We start from the raw sequence: 17,489 nt of genomic DNA on the forward strand, positions 1-17,489 counted from the left end.
TCTTATCTGGAGATGGGGATGACATCACACCAAGTCCTTTCCCTTCCTGGTTGCCTCCCCATCTTGGGGGGCACGACAAACCCCTTGTGGGATTTCAGCTTGGGCACTGAGCAGGAGCACAGGGGGTGTTTCACTCTTCTGACCTCACGGGGTCAGCGGAAGTTCCGAGATGCCTCCCTCAGCCAGGTCCCTCTCCTTCCCGGCCCCACCCTGGCCCCTGCTGATGCCCTTGATCTTTTTGGTTTCTCCCTGGCAGGTTCCCGGATCACTCAAGATTTACGTCCATCTGGGGTGTCTGGGTGGCTCAGTCAGTTAAGTGTCCGACTTCTGGCTCAGGTCATGATCTCGTGGTTTGTGAGCTTGAGCCCCGTGTCAGGCTCTGTGCCGACAGCTCGGAGCCTGAAGCCTGCTTCAGATTCCCAGTCTCCTCCTCTCTGTGACCCTCCCATACTCATGCTGTCTCTCAATAATGAATAAACGTTAAAAAAAAAAAAAAAAGATTTACACCCACCTGACTGGGGAGGGCATACCGAACCGCAGGCTGCTGCAGGGAAGGCCCCACCAGGGAGGGCACCTTGTCAGCCACCGCCCACTCTTCCCCCTCCACCCCGGGGGTTTCCTCCCAGAAAGTACACTTCTGGTGTGGCCTGGAGTTACACCTGTGGGCACTGTGCATTCACACTATCAGTTAACAGACTGACCGCATGCATGACCGCACATGTTTTCTGATGCAAGCCGGGCCTGCTGACATTCCTTGCCAATAGCCTCACCAACATGAGCTAAATAAACCCCTAAACCTGGGAGTGCGCAGGTGTAGTCCACCAGAGGGCCGGCGTCAGTTTTCCAACAAGTCAACTGTGTGTGCATCGCTCACACTGAGTGTCAGCCCACACATGGGCCTGGCCACCTGCATGTGTGTGCAGGTGTGAGATGTGCCCCACACCCAGGTCTCACCGCGCTGGTGAGGACTAGAGGGAAGGAAGTCCATCAAGGCAGCAGAGGCTGCTCTGAGACTCCAGGTAAAGCTCCTGATGGTAGGGGGCTGGCGCCCCATCACCTACACAGCCATTTGCAGAGACAGGAGTGACAAGAAAGGAGACCCCTCTGGGCTGAACCACACACTGAAAAGATTTTATTAACTATCCCCATCTTCCCACACAGGAGCTGTCAGAGGGGCCGGGGTCACAATGACAGCGACGAGCCTTGTTTTGGAAGCAGACAGCGCAGCGGTATCCAAACCTGAGATCAGAGAACGCCAGTTAGAGTCGCACACCAGGCCCCAGGCCACCCTGACCCCAGCCTGGGCAGAAAACAAAAAATTCCAGCTGCCTCCATGAAGGGGAGCATGCCAGGACTCGCACCTGCTTTGAGAATGGGAGCAGCACAAGGGCATGTCTGTGGTGAGGCCACACCTTCAGGCAGGAGGAGGAGGGACTTGGAGGCCTGCTGTGAAAAATTAACTTGAGCACAGCCAGGGACTCCCAAATGTCAGTTGCCATAGAGGCAGGGACAGAACTGGACCAGGATCCACACCCCTGGCCACACCATGAGCTAACCAGTGCTGTGATGGGACTCAGCAGCAGCCTGGCCTTCCCAGGCCAGCACACCACCAACCCCGGAGGTTCCTGGGGAAAAGGCTGCAGGTCGAATCCAAAACCACCAAGGCAATCAACACCGTGCCAAAGAATCAGGGCCTGAGGAGTCCAGGTATTAGACCCCTATCGTCCAAAAATAGTCTCGTGAGCTTGAAAGCAATTAATCTTTCTGGGACTCCATCATCTGATTTTCAATACGGGAAGATCAGAATAAGTTGATGGTTTTGAACTTCTCGGGCAGGGGACTCAGGGAAATTAGTAGAGGTGAAGTGAAGACAGACCTCTCCAGCACACTCACCACTGCAGATGCCAGGAATGGCTTGGCAGCCACCGAGGCCATCTCTCAGGGCTCTTGCGTCTTGGGATTGCGGTGGCTGACACACTGGGGGACCGCGGACAGTACTGTCATGTGCTGGGCAGGGTGACAAGGTGGCCCGCCAGTTTCAAGCATGCTGGTATGACACACAAGGCCCTTTGATTACAGAGCTGACCCTTCTCAGCAGCAGCAGCAGTCAGGGCGTCGGCATCTTCCCCCAGCCCCAATTCCCACCAGGGGAGCCGGAAGACACCCACACACAGGGAGGGCTGTGTGTTACAGGAAAGCCAAGCCTTTTACCTGCTCTCTGCCTCAGAGGAGGCACTCCCTTGTATGTCCCAAAGCTGGCTGCTATTTGAACATCTGAAGATGGGCCAGAGTTCAGTCAACGCCTTGCTCACAGGACCGCAGAAACATGAGACTGAGTGTGTCCTCGAGGCCGGTGTGGTCAGCGTCTGCACGTGGACTGAAGAGGCAGATCCCAAGTCTGCTGAAAGCCTCAACCTTCAGAGGAGACGTGGTGTGACCCGGCCACCCAGAGGAGCTATGCTGCCCTGCCATGACCACACTGGCCCATCCCTGACAGCACCCCACAGCCCTCCACCAAGGCCAGGACACCCCAGGCATTCCCCTCCCACCTAAGCTTCCCACCCGCTTCCAGATTCCACTCCTCCCTCTGGGTCTGGCATCTGGGAAAGGGCAGACAGTAAGTAGGGTGGGAGAGGCCTGCTGTGCAATCGCGATCTGCCAGTTTCTGGCTGGGCAACCCTGGACGTGGGCCCCTGTTCCATATTGGACCCAAGACCACCTCTCGGGGGTCCCCAAGGATTTGAACTGGGGGAAGAACAAAGACCAACAGGGGTGCCCTCCTTTAAGATGAGCACACGCTGGCTTCACCCTCCAGCAGCCCCACTGCAGAATTTCACCGTTTTTTTCCTACAACTTGTGATATCCCATCCATCCATCCATCCCACCGGGCTCGTCTGGCACTGTTTTCCACTCATCATTCCCGGAGGCTCTCCCTTTACCACTCCCCCTAAACTTCATTTCCAACTTTTGCAAGGCTTTTAAGGACAATAAAATAAAACCTGCAGCGAGCGTGAACACAGCAAACACCCCCAAATCCACAATAACTTCTGTAGATGTGAACGTTCTGTGAGCTGCATGGTCTCCAACAGTAGCCACTTGCCAAAAGTGTGTCTCCTGAGCACCTGCCAGGTGAGCAGTGAATAAAAACCCGGATTTGAAACTTTACTTCCTCTAAACTCACGCGGCAACTGCAGATGTTTACAACGTGCAGCACATCAGAAATGGAAAAAACGCGGTCATCTGTTCGAAATGTCTATAACCTTGCTCTGGATGGAGCAGGGCAAGGCCTCAAACCGTTTCCCAATGTTCTTGCAAGCACTGAAGGAATGCACGGGGCCACCCCAGACCCAGGCACGCTGGAGGCTTGCCGCTCACCTGCCCGAAAGCCCCTAGGCCTGGGGCACCGGCCCGGCCTGCAGACCAGACGGGAGGGGCTACCTTCAACGCTGTCCCCCACGACCCTGGAGCTCCTGAGCGGAACTCCCTCAACTTCCAAGAACAGAGAAACAGCCGTACGACCGGTCATTACCCAGAGCTGCCCTCCTGCCAGTCTTCCCGGCAAGTACTCCCCAGCTGCGATCAGTCTCCGGAACGGCGGGCCGAGACCCCCGGGCACACTCGGCGGATTCCGCAAGGGCTTCCGGTGAAAGCGGGGTGGCGGGCGCCGTCGGCCGGGGAGCAGCGGCGTGAGCGGCGTCACTTCCCCGAGGCAGCGCCGCGAGGAGGACACGCGGTCAGCCGGCGCCGGGACGCCGCCCCCGGCCGCGACCCCATCCCCGCGGCGCTGCCCCCACGGCCGATCCTCCTCTGGCCTTAGCAGGGCGCGAGCGCCGCCGGGTACCCGCGATGGCCTCGGATGCCCAGGCCGCCCGGCAGCCTCCTGTCGCCAGCGACACATGGCAGCGCCAAACACAAGTCAGCGCGCCGGAAGCCGGCCGCAATGACGTCACGCAGCGCGCCGGAAGTCGGCCACCGGGAGGACGCAGGCGGAAGTTGGGTAACGGTTGTCCGGGGCCGCGGGGGTGTGGAGTGGGGGGCCCGCGTCCTGTCCGCTCCCATCGGGGTGCGCACCCCCCTTTCCGCCTTACGGCCCTCTCCGCTCGAGTGGTGTCCCTGACGGCTCAGGGATCCGGGGTCCCGGCGCGGGGAGGGCGCACGGCCGGCGGGCAGGGCCGGTCCCGCTGGGCTGAGCGCGAGAGCGCTTTGTCGTCGCCTCCCGTGAGCGGTTTGCCCGTGGTGCGCAGCCCTTCCCGGTCTATTCTTTCGCTGAAATAAAAGTATTTCCTTCTCTTCTGCTTTTGTGGAGCGCTTGACTGGGTTGGGAGGGCCGCGCCGGGGAAGGTACTGAAGCCGGAAAGGGTGCGGCTGGTCGGAGATTGTAGGGCCTTCTCCGAGGGGACCGGGGGCACGGACTGCACGTTCGGGGGTCTGGGATCAGGGATCAGGCTCGCAAGGCGAGAACGGAGTTCTGTAAGTAAAGAAGAGCTGAGCAGTGCTCGAAACTCATTTTACTTACGGCACCTGCTAATTCCATTCAAGCACTTCAGCGTATACGAATCCCATTATGTATTTTATTAAATCTCATGAGACGGGGCAGGAGTTTTACTTCCAGATTGCTCACATGGAACATAACATTTACCGAAAGAGGTTAGGAGGCTTGCTCATGATCTCCTGGAAGGCTAGGTTTTTCTAGCTCAAGAGTTTGGTGCTGTTTGCCTTCCGTGAGTCTGCCACGAGATAGAGAAACGGTGTAAGGGTGTGGGTGTATACGTGTGACCAAAAAAGGTGGGCTCTCCCCAGGACGGAAAGAGAAGAGTTTCTTTCTAAAATCATAACAAAATTCACTAGAGAGGAGACGATGCTCTATGGAAACTGTTTTCCAAAGAATAAGAAAGTGCCAGTGGCTTCTGGGTGGCTCAGTCAGTTAAGCATCTGACTTCGGTTCAGGTCATGACCTCCCAGTTAGTGAGTTTGAGACCCATATTGGGCTCTGCACGGATGGCTCTAAGCCTACTTGGGATTCTTTCTATCTCTGCCCCCCGCCAAATAAATAAATACACCTAAAACAAAAAGGGTGCCGAAACATTAAATACCATAGAACCAAAGCTCACTTGAGTTGTACAGGGAGGGTGCATGAGACAGGCACAAAGGGAGACAGACCTCTCAGCATCATTTTAACGACTTAACAGACTATCGAAAAGAACTTTCTTCAAATCCACATCTCCAAAGAATAACTCCACTATTCTTCCAAGCCAACTGGGATATATGCCTGGAAAAGAGTATTACCAATTTGGCTCTGGAAGAATACATAAGGAGTTACAGCCAAGGAAATGTCAACGGGGAGCTGGCGGGGTCTCTTCCACAGGAGGCCACGCAGGGTGGCTGTACTCCACAGGGATTGTCACAATCTAGAGTTGGTTTGGTCCTTTATCATTTACAGGCCTGGAAACTTGAAATTACAAAGAGAATTCACTCGAAGTGAGTTGAAATTCTTTTCTTTGCTGAGTAAATCAACCCACTGGATTTGTCATGGGCACAGCATGGTATGAGGTGCATGTGTCCAAGGACAACTTGGAGACCTCTCGTTAGTTATGTGCTCTTTAGTCTCATGAGGGAGATCCTGGATGGGGGAGAGGGACAGAAAGAAAACACTGAAGTCAGCCTTTGGAACAGTGAAAAGATTCACTTAAAAAAAGGGGGGGCACCTGGGTGGCTCTCTCTGTTGAGCATCTGACTCTCGGTTTTAGCTCAGGTCACAATCTCACGGTTCGTGAGTTTGAGCCCCCCTGCACTGTCAGTGCAGAGCCTGCTTGGGATTATCGCTCTCCCTCTCTCTCTCTGCTTCTCCCCTGCTCAAGTGCCGTGTGTGCATGTGTGTGCATGTGTGTGTGTGTGCACACGCTCTTTCTCTTTGTCAAAATAAATAAACTTCAAACAAACAAAACCCACACCAATTAGCTGGAATCTAGCCAAGACATGAGTCCATAGAAAACTGTCTTTGAGAGGGTCAGTTGAAGATAAATCTTCACTTGTTCAGGGCTTTCTTGAACACTCGAGAGCTTAGCCAGGGGAGACTGTGTCCATCTTTGTCTGGCCAGGTGCACATCATTTGTCTCATTAGAACTCGGACACAAAGAGGAATCCCACACAGTCTCTAAAGGGCCTTACAGTCTAGTAGAGGAAATGTCCTAACATTAACTCTAGCTAATTAACTCTAGCACCAGGACACACAAAGTATTCTGGGGCTGGAGGAGGGAAAAACTGCATCCAAAGATTGAGTGGAGGAGAAGATACTTGAGATGGGTGAAAATGCCCAACAGTCAAGTCCACTAGGGATAAACCTAATAGACCAGGTCTGGTTTATTAACCTGTTGCAAAGAGAGAACCCTAGAGATTTCTCCATTGTGTCTCATGAGGAGACTGGAGAGGGAATTTTGTAAGGTTTGGGGTTGCACTGAATAATTCTGAGGAGGGGAGAGGGGAAGTGAGGGCCATCTTCAGATGGTTGCTGTCACGAAGTGTGGACCACTTAGTAACTGGGTCTTAGGTATTTTTGTTCATGAGGTGGGGCCACAGAGCAGGCAATGGAGGTTACCGGTAAGAAGGAAGAGGCTGTCAGGACACTTCACAGATGAGTTGTGACCTTGGGAGAAATGTTTTCTGTTAACACTGCACTGGCTCATCAGTGCCTATTATGAGAAACTGAATATACAAGTGGCCAGTGGCCAGACCATTTATGAAAATAGGCCCACGGCCTGCAGCAGCCCGCCCAAAACCAATGCCTCCTCTGCAGAAGCCCACCGAGGAAGCTGGCTGCTCGAAGTCAGACTTGGGGCAATTCGGACTGCTGGCTCTGGTGACAACCCAGAAAGCCATACAATACCCTCTGACAGTCCAAATAAGCCAGATGGCCAGGACTCGGTCAATAACTGACATCTTACCTAATTTTTGTTCCCGGGTCCAACTCAGGACCAACCAGAGAAAATCGAACACAGGAGATGCCCCACTTCTCTAGAGTTCATCTCTGGCTCCCTCAGGCCCACAGCCCCCATCAGGGCACCCCTGAGTCCCCCTTTTCCACCATGAAGCTCTCCCCCTCCCTTGCTGCCTCTGGGCCTCTACCAGGCCAGGTGATGGAGTGACTCCCTCACTATCGCAAGCTCTGAACAAATAGCCTTTTCTTGTTCTCATTTGGTGGGTCCTCATTATTTCCCTGGGTTCAAAGAGCTCCTGGGTTGGTGAGCACATGGTGGTGCTGGTGGATTGGTGACCTGGAGAGACATGGAACCCCCGTGTGTCCGTCCCTATACCTTGGTCCAGACATCTCTTTCATCTGGAGGCTTACCTGTAGCTTTTGTCATATCCTTTTATAATAAGTTGGTAAACAGTCTGTGAACTCTTTCTCTGAGTTCTGTGAGCCGCTCTAACAAGTTAATTGCACCTGAGGGAGGGTCATGGGAACCCCAATTCATATTCATAGCCAATTGGTCAGAAGCACAGATACCACTTTGGACTCGCGGTTGGCGTCTGAAGTGTAGGGGGTCTTGCAGGATGAAGCCCTCCACCTGTGGATGTGATGCCGTCTCCAGGTGGATGGTACCAGAGTGAGTTACAGTGGGATACCCAGCCGATGTCACAGAATTGCTGGGTGTCAGGATCTGGTGTCACACAGCTGGTGTCAGAATCGCTGCAGGAGCAGTAGCTGTTAAGAGTAAAGGAGACACAGGAGGAGAGTGGTTTTTCCTAAAACATGGGCTACTGCAAGCTGTAGTAGTGTTATGGGCTGCACCACCCACTGAGAGTATAGAAAAAGGTACGTTAGTGGGAGACCCAGAAGACCAGACCTCCGTGCTGGGGTGGGAGCCCTGGGCTGCACTGCTCATGTTTGCGGGGGTGGGTGCCAAACGACGCAGATGGAAGACTGAAAGATCATTTCCCCCACCTCTGCTCTATATGCCAAAGGGCCTGGAATACCTTTGGGAGTGCTAGGGATCAGCTATTTATTTGGTATCTGTCTCAAATAGGGTCCAAGGGATAGGCCAGTAAAAGTAAAGAGAGCTCTGAAGAATGGGAGAATAGTAGAGGTAAGAAGGAGCCGCTATTCTGAGGGCTGGGATAAAGCCCCCAGGGGAAGAGACCTCCTTACCCCCAGGGCTGAGGTCCAACTTGCTTGGAGATAGCCTAGCTACAGCTCACCAAATGGTGGAGAAGCGCTGGCAGGACGTCTGGCAGTCCCTCCGGAGTGCCAGGAAAGCTGTTCAGGGGCGCGCCTTTGCGGCTATAGGGCAGGAGCTGGAGCAGCGTGCTGGCAGCCTGCACCGCGGAGTCGGGTGCTCGCGGAACCTGGAGCTAGAAGAAGCCGTCCTTGGTGCGGGGAGGTGGGCTCTGGGGAGGCCTCTCGTTCTGCAGCTGTCAAGGGAACTCACTGGAGCCGGGCAGCAAAGCCCCTTCCTCCCGCACTGCCTCCCAGGGGGTTTCTTCCCCGGCACACCTCTGCAATGGCCCACCTGGCAGGGGAAGAGCGCTCGGAGGGCCCAGCTCCATCCTGCAGTGCATGGAATGAGAGTGAACGCGGACATAGAGATAACACACTGACAACCGGCGCAGCAAGCAACATTGTAAAACATCAGTGGAGACAAGTAATGGTTTGTTTGGTATCAGTTTACATTCTAGCTGTGCTGCAAGGTTCTGAAAACATTTTTTAAACTTTTTTTTTTTTTAATTTTTGAGAGAGGGCGTGAGCTCGGAGGGACAGAGAGGATCCAAAGAGGCTCTACGCTGGCAGCACACAGCCAGATCCGGAGCTGTAACCCACGAGCCACCCACGAGCTGTGAGATCATGACCTGAGCCTAAGCTGGGCGCTTTACTGACAGAGCCACCCAGGAACCCCTGTGCTGCAAGGCTCTTTCTTGCTAGCAGCTTGGCTTAGTGGCAAAATAGTGTCCTCCTGTTGCTGGCTCCCACTTGCAGCGTGGCGGGCAAACCACCAGACTCTCCAGACTCGTCTATAAAAGGCGGCAGTTACCCTGGTGACCCTTAAGGTCATTGACTGTTACGGTGACTGTTCTGATAGGACCCAGGCGTTGCTAGTTACTGCATCCCCACCTTCCTGAGGGCTTGTCTGAGCAACACAGGCACTGCAGCAGAGGAAGTCGCAGAAAAGGGCACGGCTGAGGCAGACGGAATTTAGGCGCAGGTTGAGAAAGATAAAGGAAGCGGCTTCGCCCCGCTGGCCCCGCCCAAGCCTTCCGATGGCCCCGCCCCCAGCCTTCCCGCCAGCCACTCCTTCCTATTCCCGTTGGCCCCGCCCACCCATCCGGCAGGCCCAGTCCTGGGTATCCTACCAGCCCTGCCCCCTTCCCCTTCCTGTCCTCACCTTCCGGCCGGCCTCGCCCCTTCCTGCCAGCCACGCCCTCCCTCCCCGCTAGCCCCGCCCCACCCGGCGGCACGCACTCAACTCACATGGCCCGCCCCCGCCTTCCTGCCAGCCACGCCCACCCTTCCCGCTAGCCCCACACCACCCCTCCGGCCTCGCCGCCATCTCATAGGCCCCACCCTTCTCTTCGTGCCAGCCCCTCCTCCTTCCCATTCCCCCCTCTCCACTTTCTTGCCTCGTCCCTTCCCTACAGGCCCCGCTCTCACCTTCCTGCAAGCCACGTCCCTTCCAGCTAGCCCCTCCTATCCCCGCCTGTCCCGCCTTCATCTCACAGGCCACGCCCTCCCCGTCCTGCTAGCTCCACCTCCTTTGCCTTCTCGTCCCGACTTTCCTACCGGCTACGCACCTTCCCTACAGCCCCGCTCCTCCCACCAGGCCAGCCTCTTCTCCACACCTGGCCTTTACCTTGCTACCGGCCCGCCCTCCTCCTGGTAGCCCGCCCCTTCTCGCAGGCCCGACCCCTCCCCCCAGCCACGCCCTACTCTTATGGCTAGCCCCTCCCCTTTCCCCGGCCCCGCCCCCTGTTTCCATTGGGCCGGAGCGCGGCTTTCCCGAGCGCGAGGCAGGCCGGGAAATTGGCTGCCCTAAAGATGGCGGCAGAATTGAAAAGTTGGAACCACTCCTGCGGCCCTGAGGGGCGGGGCCCGGGCTGGGGGCGGGGCAGGCGCGCTCTCAGCCCCCCCGAAGGGCAATGGGGCGGGAGAGGGGCGCGGCAGGCGCGCTCCCGCGGCCGCGAAGGGGCGGGGCGCGCCGGGAGCGTCCCCGGCAGCCCCGAGGGGTGGGGGCGGGGCGGGGCGCGGGGCGGGGCCGCGCCTCGGCCCGGAAGTGCGGGGTGCGGGGTGCGGGGCGCGGACGTCCCCTGGCGGCCGCGGCCGGAAACTGCGGCCGCGCGGGCGGGAGGCGCAGGAGCGGCGGCGGCGGCGGCCGCGGGGCCGGGCGAGCATGTAGCGGCCACGGGCGGCGCGGGGCTCCCGGGGCGGGCCGGGCCGCGGGGGCCGCTCGCGGCGACATGGACGAGGAGGGCAAGAAGGGCAAAAAGGTGAGCGTGCGCGGGCGCGCGCCCCCCGGGGGCCGGGCGGGGGGCGAGCTGGACCCCGGGGCCGGGCGGAAGGGCCGGCGCCGGGGGTGGACCGGGAAGGTCCCCCGGGGTCGCGCTTCGGCCGGCCGGCGCGGGGTTCGGGAGGTCTGGTTGGAGGTCGGGCGTGGAGAGGTCGGGGGGAGCGCGGTCGGCGGGCGGGCAGGCGGGAGCTGGAGCGCGCGCGGCCGGGCCCGGGACAGGGCCGCGGGGGTCGGTGCGCGCGGCCGGGGGTGGGCGGCGCGCCCCCGGACAATGCGGTTAGGTGGTCCTGGGCCCGGCCCGCGCGGCGGGGGAGGAAGGAGCCACGCCTTTCCTCCCCTTCCGGCCAGTGCACCCTCCCGGCCCCCAAACCGGGCTCTGCACATGGCCATCCCCGCGGGTCAGCGACCGGGGGCTGCCGCGGAGCCGGTCCCAAAGTTTTCCGGGGCCGCAGCCCTGGGGACAATGGGGGTTCGGCCAGCCCCAACAAGGGCTGCTCAGCGGACCCGGGTGGGAGCAGAGGCTGCACCCCACGGGGCAGCCGCTCGCCGGCCGAGGTTTGCTCTGCCCGAGTGTAGCCGAACGATTTCAGTGACGCTACATTTGGCAGTTGTGTCTCGGACATAGTTCAGGAGGCGCCGTACTTAGTTCCTGCAGTTTTAAAAGTGTGGCTTTAATTATAGGCTGGAGTCGTTGGTACGCTCAGCGGGGTAAGCTGGAAAATGGGTCTTAGTGCTAAAGGATTTGTCTTCTGCAGAGTTTCGCTAGTGTGCACTCCGTGCGCGAGCTTAACACAGACCTTGGTGGGTCCTCCAAGCTTCGCAGCGGGAGCTGGCCCCGGCCATGACCTTCCATGACCCCTCTGCAGCACCGTGCTTTACTAGGCGCCCCGTTTTAAAAAGGCTGTATTTGAGGTCCAGTAGCGGGGGTCTTCAGGGGGTCGTGCCCAGCTTGTCCTCACTTTCTCTCCGGGCTGTGTTGTGAGCACTCTCGCTTCTAGTTTTGCAGTTCCCTACAGAGATGGTTAAGTCTGGAAAACAGCCCAAGAAAGTGATTCAGCCTGCAAGCGCCAGACTGCAGAGGGAGGTTGCCCACCTGGGGGGAAAGCTCCAGAAGAGTCAGTGCACTCCATTCTGCTGTGCTGCAGGCAGGCAGCAGGTGGGCCGTGACGCCCAGGTCAGGGCCTGTCCCCAGTGCATGGCTGCCAGAGGAGCTGTGTCCCAGCACAGCACCAGTCTTGGCCTCCAGGTATATTTCACACCCAGGCCAGATGGTGCTGGCTAAGGAGAGTCACTCCCTTTGAATGGATGCTAACCTGTCTGTGATGTGGAAGCATAGGGTAGGCTGAATTCTTTCTAGAGCCTTCATTCTAGCAGGTTTGGTAGAAACAGTAGAATATTCAGCAGTGTTGAGAGAGACGGAAATCAGTGAGGCATTCCTGAGCTTTTGAAATAGAAGTGACAAGCCAGCAAAACTCAAGAGTTTTGGAGTTGGGGCGGTGTTGAGATTCAGGCTAGAGAGAAGGTTAAAGATGAATTTCATTGTCTCTGTTAGAGAAGATAATCTCTTGTTACATAGTTGTCCAAGTCAGGCTTCAGTGTTTCTCTGTATCCTGCCACTGCCCTACCTCTTTTTCCCATGGGGGCGGGGGGTGGGGGGGGTGGTGCCGGTCCCAGCCGGCTCTGGGACACGAGTTCCCATCCAGGCCACCACTTAGCACACTTTCTCTGTTGCTGTCTGCCAGGCATAACTGCTCTGCTCCTCCATTCAGTGTGAGGTCACTTCCAACTCACGAAATTTGGTGTTTATGTTGTTCTCGTTGGGGTAAACTAACCAGATTAATCTATTTTAAAACTGATACACAAAGTGGGGCACCTGGGTGGCTCAGCGGGTTAAGAGTCTGACTTCAGCTCAGGTCCTGATCTCACGGTTTGTGAGTTCAAGCCCCGCATCGGGCTCTGTGCTGACAGCTCCGAGCCTGGAGCCTGCTTTGAATTCTGTGTCTGCCTCTCTGTCCCTCCCCCACTTGCACTCTGTCTCTCTTTCTCTCTTAAAAGTAAATAAACATTAAATTAAAACCTGATACACAGAACTCAATAGCTAAAATAGCAGAAGTAATGACTTCATAATTTTATAAAGTACAATTTGGGCATGTAAATTCTCTCTTCAGGGGCGCCTGGGTGGCTCTGTCGGCTAAGCATCCAGCTTCGGCTCAGATCATGATCACACGGTTTGTGAGTTCGAGCCCTGCATCGGGCTCTGTGCTGACAGCTCAAAGCCCGGAGCCTGCTTTGGATTCTGTGTCTCCTTTTCTCTCTGCCCTCCTCTGCTCGTGTTCTGTCTCTTTCTTAAAAGTAAATGTTTGGGGCGCCTGGGTGGCTCAGTCGGTTGAGCATCCGACTTCGGCTCAGGTCATGATCTCACAGTTCGTGAGTTTGAGCCCCGCATCGGGCTCTGTGCTGACAGCTCAGAGCCTGGAGCCTGCTTCTGATTCTGTGACTCCCTCTCTCTCTGCCCCTCCCCTGCTCATGCTCTGTCTCTCTCTCTGTCTCAAAAATAAGTAAAACATTAAAAAAAAAATTAAAAAAAAAGAAAAAAAAGTAAATGTTTAAAAAATTTAACAAATTCTATCTTCAAGTTAGCTCCCTCAAAAAATGCAGATTTGACCTTTATTTTTAATTTTTATTTAAAGGTTTTTAAGGTAACCCTTAGGCCCATCGTGGGGCTTGAACTCATGACCCTGAGATCACGAGTTGCATGCTCTACTGGCCAAGCCAGCCAGGCACCCCCAGATTTAACCTTTAAAAACATGGATTGAGGGGCGCCTGGGTGGCGCAGTCGGTTGAGCGTCCGACTTCAGCCAGGTCACGATCTCGCGGTCCGTGAGTTCGAGCCCCGCGTCAGGCTCTGGGCTGATGGCTCAGAGCCTGGAGCCTGTTTCCGATTGTGTCTCCCTCTCTCTCTGCCCCTCCCCCGTTCATGCTCTGTCTCTCTCTGTCCCAAAAATAAATAAACGTTGAAAAAAAAAATTAAAAAAAAAATAAAATAAAAACATGGGTTGATAGGCTTTTTCAGGTCTTCAGACCCCAGTCAAGCAGTTATTCAGGCTTGTTCTAACGTGGCCTATTTATTTCCTTGGGATGGGAATCTGTGAGCTGCCAGAGAATAAATAGAACAGAGTGGGTTTCATACAGAGTGGCCCCAGGTACAGCCCTGTCGTTTCTTTTTTTTTTATTAAAAAAAAATTTTTTTATGTTTACTCTTTTGGGAGAGAGAGAGACAGAGAGACAGAGAGACAGAGAATCTGAAACAGGCTCCAGGCTCTGAGCTGTCAGCACAGAGCCCGACGCAGGGCTCAAACTCGTGAACTGTGAGATCGTGACCTGAGCTGAAATCAAGAGTTGGACACTTAACTGACTGAGCTGCCCACGTGCCCCTGGACCAATGCCTTTATATGTTCGTCTCTCCAGCCGTCAGAGAGCCTTCTCCACGGGCGTGTGTGTGTGTGTGTGCAAATATTTGTATACCTGAAATGAAACTTTAAAGAAATGGTGCTTAATATAAGCAATACACTCTGATTTTTTTATTCTGTTCTCCCCTCCCTCCCATTAAAAAACTGCCAGTCACGCCTTGTCGCAGCCGGAACTGCTGAGGTGAATTAGCCAAAGGCACTTGGGGTGAATGCCTTGTTTCATCTTTCCTCTCGGGTGGTTTTCACGGTGATTCTTGTGTGACCATGTGGCGCCCTGAGCAAGGAGGCGGGAAGAGCAGTGCACGACGTGCCTGGCAGAGACTGTAGGTCAGGCGGCCAGTAGGTGAGTCCAGGGAGACCAGCAACTGTGAGGCTCATTCCTCTGAATCGGAGAGTGTTACACATGCTCCGCGCCCAGCGTGGAGCCTGTCGCGGGGCTTGAACTCACGACCGACCATGAGATCAGGACCTGAGCTGAAGGTCAGGAGTCCAGCCCTCAACCCACCGAGCTACCCAGGTGCCCTGAGATAGTATCCTGTATTTATTAATTTTCAACATGAGGAACGTGGAATCCCTGCCACCTTCAGTCAGATTCCGTGATCCACTGGCCACCGTGCTTTAGAGTCCGAAGGCGCCAGAACCTTGCAGGGCTTGGCTGTTACTGCTCTGAGCATCATTCGGGAGGAATGTCGTGTGGAGGAAAACATCTCTTTCAGCAACGGTACCGTGATGGGCGCGGCTCTGAGGTGAGAATGCCGTCAGCCCTCTGCCCGTGAGGTCAGGGACGAGTGCCTTTTGTCCCAGTGCGCTTGGTCACTGCAGTGACCGCTGGTCTCACGTTTCTTCATTTCTGTCGGCAGCCCGGCTCTGTGGTGGGAGTCAGACTGTAGGTTTAACACACAGCATCTTCCAGTTTATTCATCCCAGCGCCTTTGACCTGCCACGTGCAGTGAGGAGAAGGGCTAAGGACACTCACTGCACTTGTTGGGGCCATCACCTCTCACATGTCATTGGAGAAGGAGGGGGCCAGTGCCACTGCGTCGGGAGAGACACGGTGGGCAGCAGCCTGTCTCACGTGGGCACCAGTTCATGACCCTCAGCAGCGGGGGAGGTGCAGGGACAGCCTGGGCCCAGTGGGGCGGGGGGATTTGGGTCCCAGCTGCAGCAGAAGACCCCGGAGGTTTTCGTACACCTTTAAGAACTGTTTGTTGGCACTGACCATGTGCTGGACTGGACGCTAGGGGACACATGAGCTCTGTGGCCACTGAGCTGGAGATGCGGCTCAGAGGGCAGATGAGAGTGAAGTTGGAGGAAGCTTTGATGAGTGTGCGCAAGACCCCTGTTGTTATGAAGACGTCAGGTGCAGGCATGGAGACAATCTTGTACTAGAGTTCCTGTGCCCTGAGTGCAAACATCATTGGTCTTCTCCTCATCCAGCCTGTTCCCCAGCTGTGATGGGCTGGACCAGGGCCCCCCAGTCCTCATGGGGAAGCCTGGACCCCCGGCACCCCAGAGCTGGTGTGTAGGTGCAGACGGGTCTTTGAGGAGGTGATGGAGGTAAAACAAGGTCACGAATGTGGGTTCTACTCCAATGTGACTGGTGTCCCTATAGAAAGACAGCTGGGACACAGACATGCACGGAGGGACAACCACGTGAGGATACGGAGATGACACGGCCATCTGCACCCCCTGGAGAGGCCTCGGGAGGGACCAGCCCGGCTGCGCCTGGATCTGGGACGAGCAGGATTGGGAAAGAATAACTGTGTTGTCTGAGCCACCTGGTCTGGTGCTTTGTCAAGGCCATTCGAGACGTCAGGGTGATGTGGCCAGAGTCTGTGCTCGAACTCTGTTGGGGGGAGTGGTCTCAATGTAGCCCAGGGGTTCTGATTGTCCCCACTGACCCCTCAGACATGGATGAGCCACTCAGTGGCAGGATGATGCGTCACACACTCGGGATGTGTAGCCCATGACAGGCTCGGTGCCTGGAGGTCTACAGCGGGAGGCAGGCTGAGGGTGTTCGTCCTGCCCCGTGGTCTGCACAGGTACAGGTCTCTGCCCTTCCCCATCTCTCAGCCCAGGAACGGCAACTTGGTTTTAGTGGTTCCGCAGGGAGCTCCGCTTTGGATTTGTCAGTGGACAAATAAAAAGGAAATCCCCCCCTCCCGCCCCAGCCAGTGCCAGAAATGTTACACTGTTTCCTCTTGGCACTGTAAAAGTAGCAGTTTCTGGCCAGGCTGCCAAGAACTGGGGCACCTGATTGTGGGCATTGGATCGGAGCAGTGGAAACCATCCCCTTCGCCAGGTGCAGCAGGCAGTCGGAACTGGGGCTTTTGTCTGAGGCTTAGGGTGCTGGGTGTCCTGTAACTCGGGAGGCGGGAAGAACAGTGGACTTCTCAAAGAGCGGCTGGTGTGGACGGGTGTGGCGCCATGCACTCGTGCGTGGTGGACTGCTCGACCTGCTGTACCATGTGACTCTGAGAAGGAGACTTCTGTCTTTGAGTCTTTACGGTCCGTCCTACGGTTAGAGTTGCACGCGGTGTCTTTCCCCAAATCCACTATGCCTCCTGGGTATTGTTACAGCCTCCCTGCGCTCAGGCGTGGTTCAGAATCCCTCGCTGTAGACCTGGTGGGGACACAGTTCACTGATTTCATGCCTATGTGTCAGGTCTGTCATCCTGTGTGTCACATGTCATGAAACGTCCCAGGTCTAAGTGCCAGTAGACACGTCACCATACATGGCTCTAACCAGTTCACGTTTGGCGGGGGAGCAGTGGCCGGAGCTGACCTGCCCTTGTGTGCCCTGATGTCAGACCCATTTCCGGCCCTGTTACGAGGCTCCTTTCCCCCAGCACTGAATCTTCAGCCCCCTCCGTGGAGGGAGAGTGTACAGTCCGCCCCCCAGTATTTTATTATGAACGTTTTTGAATACACTGAAGTTGAAAGATTTTACAGTAAATACCTGTCTGCCCACCCCCTAGATTCTACTGTGAACGTTTGCTGTGCTTGTCTTGTCCCGTACCTACTCCTCTGCTTCTGTCTGGACCCCCATCAACTCACTTTGTCCTCCTGATGCACTTGAGACATCATTCGCTTTGATCTGAGTATGGCAATGTGCACATCATTAGCTAGAGTTCAGTGCTGTTTACAGTTTTTTTTTGCAGTTCTCTGTGCAACCGATATAGAGCGAAGTGTGCGTGTCAGCTAAATTTTGACAGTTGTGCATACATACAGCCCAAACCCCTGCCAAGATGTAGGCTGTTTCCCTCACTCAGAAAGGTCCCTCGTGCCATCCCTGGGGCGGGTACCGTGCCAATCGTGTCCACTCTGGAAGAGTTCTGCGGGGTTACTTTCTGTTCTCAAACCTCACGCGTGGGTTTACGCAGTACACGTTCTTGTGTGCTTGGACCCCGTTACTCAGCATCACGGCTCTGAGACTCATCCATTGTGTCGAGTGGCGCTCTGTTATGCGCAGAGAGCACAGCATGTTGATGCGTTCGTCTGCCGCCGGCCCTTCGGGTCCGTT

At 55.9% G+C, this 17,489-nt stretch overlaps 1 protein-coding gene, 1 long non-coding RNA gene and 1 other non-coding gene across 15 annotated transcripts in view; 1 reads left to right on the forward strand and 2 right to left on the reverse strand.

Moving 5' to 3' along the window:
* Window positions 1-1,110: 1,110 nt before the first annotated feature.
* Window positions 1,111-9,830, reverse strand: LOC124523857 (uncharacterized). 11 transcript variants are annotated; one of them, XR_006965123.1, is made up of 7 exons: window positions 9,784-9,830; window positions 8,147-8,545; window positions 7,346-7,702; window positions 3,530-4,468; window positions 2,212-3,122; window positions 1,894-2,047; window positions 1,111-1,239 (listed from the first exon to the last, which is right to left on the reverse strand). It is a non-coding gene; the product is annotated as an uncharacterized LOC124523857 (long non-coding RNA). The 11 variants fall into 11 exon arrangements; XR_006965124.1 differs by lacking the exon at window positions 9,784-9,830 and adding an exon at window positions 1,362-1,443 and having other exon boundaries at window positions 8,147-9,241; XR_006965122.1 differs by lacking the exon at window positions 9,784-9,830 and adding an exon at window positions 1,362-1,446 and having other exon boundaries at window positions 8,147-9,241.
* Window positions 3,239-3,370, reverse strand: LOC124525252 (small nucleolar RNA SNORA9). The gene has a single exon (XR_006965459.1). It is a non-coding gene; the product is annotated as a small nucleolar RNA SNORA9 (small nucleolar RNA).
* A 549-nt stretch (window positions 9,831-10,379) lies between the features above and the next one.
* The window catches only part of CCM2 (CCM2 scaffold protein), a 42,482-nt gene continuing 35,372 nt past the window's right edge, over window positions 10,380-17,489 (forward strand). For all 3 annotated transcript variants that reach the window (XM_047096758.1, XM_047096762.1, XM_047096763.1), the window contains exon 1: window positions 10,380-10,476. In XM_047096758.1, the coding sequence (XP_046952714.1) occupies window positions 10,447-10,476 (30 nt within the window). In that variant the 5' untranslated portion in view covers window positions 10,380-10,446. The remainder of the gene's footprint in view (window positions 10,477-17,489) is intronic.

The sequence above is a fragment of the Lynx rufus genome, unplaced genomic scaffold (assembly GCF_022079265.1).
Source record: "Lynx rufus isolate CCGP_SWC_20201006 ecotype Redwood Valley unplaced genomic scaffold, mLynRuf1.p SCAF_4, whole genome shotgun sequence".
Lineage (NCBI taxonomy): Eukaryota > Metazoa > Chordata > Mammalia > Carnivora > Felidae > Lynx > Lynx rufus.